General features: G+C 38.7%; 1 protein-coding gene across 1 annotated transcript; it reads right to left on the bottom strand.

Annotated features, from left to right (window-relative positions):
* Positions 1-1,994: 1,994 nt before the first annotated feature.
* Positions 1,995-3,845, bottom strand: LOC133306991 (ABC transporter G family member 10). Its single transcript, XM_061507405.1, has one exon. It carries the CDS (start codon positions 3,828-3,830, stop codon positions 1,995-1,997), a length of 1,836 nt encoding a protein of 611 aa, XP_061363389.1. The 5' UTR covers positions 3,831-3,845.
* Between the last annotated feature and the right edge of the window lie 901 nt (positions 3,846-4,746).

The raw sequence follows: 4,746 nt of genomic DNA on the forward strand, positions 1-4,746 counted from the left end.
CCTTCGGTTCAAGCTTTGTGCAAAATAGGATTATAATTGATTAAGGCCATGCATCACAGTATTTTGAAACAGGAGATTGTTTTATTTTTGGTTTTGCTGTTTTTGAGTCTTGTGCTGCTTAGTTTAAGAATAGTGCTATTTCCATTACTTATACATCCGCGGGGGGGGGGGGGGGGGGGATTCACTTACTGTGTTAATGGATGGTTCACACAAGAATCTTCAAAAAAGTAGAGTTTCCTTTTTGTTGAATTCTTTGTTTGGCAACTGAAACCTAGGATTGCTATATTCTCTCCGCAAAGGTGAGTTTGTGACTGTTAGAATAGGAAATATAATATGTATAGTTTTGTATAGACTACTTTCCTATCTGTAAATATTATTTTCCTATTTAGGATTTGGATTAGGTTTGGGCTTCTTACTTAAGCCCATTAGGGTCTCTATATATTGTAACTCTTTGTATTAGCTTAATGCACAACATATTATTTTATATTCAAGTTGGTACTAGAGCTCTTTTGTTCTGGGGACCCTCACTTTCGCTTAAAACCTCGTTTTTTGCTTTAAAACCTAAGCTCACTGCTTAGGAGTTCTCTTTTCTTTGCCGTGCGTCCTTCCGGCAAGCCATCTAGGGATGTAAGCTCCTTCAGATTGATTTCCGCACGCGTCAGCACCTCCAACAGCCACCGGAACCAACGTTTGTCACTGTTCCGACCACCGGAGTCTTTTTCCGGCGAGTTTTTGAACCAGAACACCTGCGATCAGATCCCTCTCTCACGGCGACCAGTTCTGTGGAAGACCCACCGCCGTCGTAGCCTCCACGCGCCGTCATCCTTCTCTGTGCGTGGTGCTCACGGCCACCTTCCACCGGCGCGTGTGCACTGTTCCGGCGTCCTTTTCCGGCTGTTCCTGGACAGACCAGCTCGCCCTCTCCTCTTCTTTCCAGATCTGTGGTTGGTTCTTCGTGGGTCTTACTTTTTGTGTTTGCCTCTTGATTTGTGATCAGGTTAGTTTCTATTCACTTGATTCTGTACCCTTGTGACTTATTATAATGGCAGTATCTTCTCCTGCTCAATCGGAGATCAGTTCTCCTTCTCGTCCTGCCAAAAGTTCCTCAAATATCTTCTCCACCAATGTTGGGCCCATTACCTCTTCCAAACTGAAGGGTTCTGTTAATTACAAGAATTGGGCCACCTCTGTTCGACTTTGGTTCTTTGGACAGGGACATGGGCAACATCTTACAACTAAATCTACTGATATTCCTAAGGAAGAAAAATCTGATTGGGAAAGGATTGACAACCAGCTTCTGAGTATCCTTTGGCGGTCTATTGATCCAATCGTCTTGGATATTTTCTATTCTTTTCAAACATGCAATGAAGTGTGGGAGGAAGCAAAACACCTCTACACTAATGATATTCAGCAGCTCTATTCCATCATGTCTCAGTTTATGGATCTGCGCAAATCATCTGACACTCAGATGGAGACATATGTTGGCAAGAACCAAATCTATACATATTATATTTCCTATTCTAACGGTGACTATTTTTGGGTCACTAGATTTTCTCCCACCAATTATATGATTTGACGTTGAATACTCAATTTTGATGAGATTGTTATGTTCTGTTTATAATTGTTTACATGTACATTTTCGCAATGCATCTGTTATCTGCTATATTCCAGTTGTTTATGCAATGCAAGAGGAAATGAAACTGAATAATCGTTTTCCAGTTTGTACCATCCTCGTTCTTGAGTTAATAGTAAATGTATACAGAATTGTCTTGGAATAAAAAGCACAGGAAGCATTGCGTGTAAATAGTTACACATGATGAAGCCATGAAGGAGATCATAGCAGTTACACATGGGAAATTTGGAAGAATCAAAACAATATTGATAGCCTTTTTATGTTGGTACAAAACGATTCAGATTTTTTCTGCATTTAAACAGGAGCCATGCATTATCGTTTGTGAAAAGAATTGAAAAGCTAATACTGTTGTAAACTTGCTCTATTTTCTTGTATAACATCTGGACCAAAGAATAAAAAAGCTAAGCACTCTATACCCCATTATGAAGCCCAACATTACAGCCAAATTGGTCCATTTTTGTGACTCTTTCAGACCCTGTTGTCTTAAGAACTCAACTCCATGTAATATGCATTCTCCATTACTAATTTCTATGCATCTAATTTTCCCTTGCTCTCCTCCATACTCATTTATCATGAGGCATTCAAATGGATACTTGAATAGGCTCAAATAGTGCATAAAGATCCAGTAACTGGGTATTTTTTCCTTTGATATGAAATACCCTGAAAATAGAAAGAAAGACCCCATTAGACCAGCAATCACCGAGGTCCCTAGGATGAAATTTGGCACTAGAGCGCTGAAACAAGCCACGAGAGAATTTGACATGAGTAGGACCAACCAAACCACTAAGGAGAAGTAAAGGAAACCTTCAATGTCTTTCCTTAATCCTACAAGCCAATAAACTGGAGTAGTGTACAGAAGACCAACCATCAGAAGGAAAGGAAGAAACACAAGGGTATTTGCTAAAACATAGGAAGAAACTCTATAAGCTCCTCTCGAGGTCTCTCTCATCAAAGTCCTTCTCTCCTCCAAGAAAATAGGTAGGCCTTCTGTTGTTGATGATAACAAAAAGGTAAGGCTGAAAGCAAAAAAGCCACTTCTTGTTTGCAATGCTACTTGACTTTGTTGGCTGCCATCATTCAAAAATATGGTCCCCAGTAAAAATCCAGCTACTATGGCCTGTAGGACCCTGGCTACAAAGAGTTGCTTGGTCCTGAATATGTTGAAGCAAAATCTTTGTCCTAGGATTAAAATCTCCCCCATTGGAGAATTTGAGTACAAAAGAGCCTTTTCTTTGACAATCTTAGAGCACTGCTTCCTCATCTTGTGATCTTGGTGCTCTTTGTCTTTGAGAAGAAATTGGTTGTTCCCATATTCTGAAGTATGTATAACCAAGCTTTCCATGACATCAAGAGCAAATTCGAGGACATTGACATGGTGGGGAATGTGATGCCCAGCTAACTTGAGCCTTGCCTCAAGAAGATTCAATGATCCATTATGCATGACAAATCCATCAGACAGCAAAATGAGGCCATCAAATAGCTCTAAGATTCGAAAACCAGGTTGGTGGATAGTTAAAACAATTGTCTTACCTTGATTAACTGCCATTAGTCTAAGCAATGAGACTACGTTAAGAGCTGATGCTGAATCCAACCCTGAAGTTGGTTCATCAATCAAAATAACTGCAGGGTCATGAACCAAGTCAACACCAATGGAAACTCTACGCATTTCCCCACCCGATATGCCATGGTTTGATCCACCACCAATTCTTGAATCTGCAATATGATCCAACCCAAGCTCCTTCATCAATTCTCCAACTCTGATATCAGCAAGTTTTCTCCCCCCAGGAAGCCTCAGAAGAGCACTATACATGAGTGTCTCTCTAACTGTAAGTGATGGGAACAAAGCATCTTCCTGTGTAACATACCCTGATGTTCTTCTGAACTGGTTCACTTCCATAGGCCTATGATTGACCAGCACTTGGCCAGACACTCTACATGGGGTTATTCTCCCAGCAAGAATTTCAAGCAGTGTGGTTTTTCCAGCTCCACTAGGACCAGCAATAGCAGTTAACTCTGCTGGCCTTGCCTCACAATTTACATCCTTCAAAATGAACTTAGCACCTCTCCTAGGATTTGAGCCAAAACAAAGACTTCTATATTCATCAAGTTGGCTGCACAATTTGTATGACAAGTTCTTGGTTTCTAATCTATGTGGGGTTTTTCTGGTGCATGAGTTGGGCTTGAATGATGATCCCATTGTGTGTTTGTGTGCATACAAAAGTGAGAAAAGAAAGGCATGTATCACCCAAGTTATGTGAAGAAGAGGACATAAATAGGAAGATGAGCTAACACACCAAATTGTGTGCTAGTTATATAGCTAAAGAAGCCAACATAGATTTTGTAATGTAATGTTCTTTGACTATATCCACTACTTGTCTATTTTTTATTGGCGTGTGGGATTTGGAAAGGGGTTTGGCGAGTTAAAAGTGCTTTAAGAAAACCAAAGAAAGAAAGAACATAAGTATAAGTAGGAAGTTTTTCTGATGAGCTAAACATTGACTATGCAGGGTTAGTGTTTGGTTGGCCCATCATCTTCCCCATATGCATCACAAGCTGAGACAGTTCATAGTTTGGTTAGTAGAATATAAAAAAATTATCAAATGTAGTTTTACAAGTTAACTAGTCTTCAAATACTGCAATCTTTTTTCAACTGTAGTTAAGCATTTTTTATTTTATTTTTTGGTTTACATTTTATTCAAGTGTAAGTAATATTGCTTGTTTACTATACAAAAAAAGAAGAAGTAATATTGCTTGTTTCTTAATATAATAAATTGATATTTCTATTAGGTCATAAATGGGTAAACCCCTAGAGAGATTTTTTTAATCAATGACTACTTTTTGTTTAATAAACAACAATGACTCAAATTAATGTATCCTAGTTTTCTTTTTAATAGACAACTATCGTTTGCCCAAACCCTAAAGTTCTACCATCATTCGCTATGATCAACGTATTATTTTAAAATATTTCACTCTTAATAACAAAAAAATAATAATAAGAAATGTCCATTATATTTTAGAATTTGTTTATAACTACGGTTTGGTTTAGAAAAAGGTCTTTTTTTTTTTGTGTGTCTGTGTGTGTTGTTGTTTTGGGGGTTGGGGGGGATAGGAGA

This window comes from Gastrolobium bilobum, unplaced genomic scaffold, assembly GCF_033153095.1.
Source record: "Gastrolobium bilobum isolate Gb01-03AN ecotype WA unplaced genomic scaffold, APGP_CSIRO_Gbil_v1 utg3949, whole genome shotgun sequence".
In the NCBI taxonomy this organism is placed as follows: Eukaryota; Viridiplantae; Streptophyta; class Magnoliopsida; order Fabales; family Fabaceae; genus Gastrolobium; species Gastrolobium bilobum.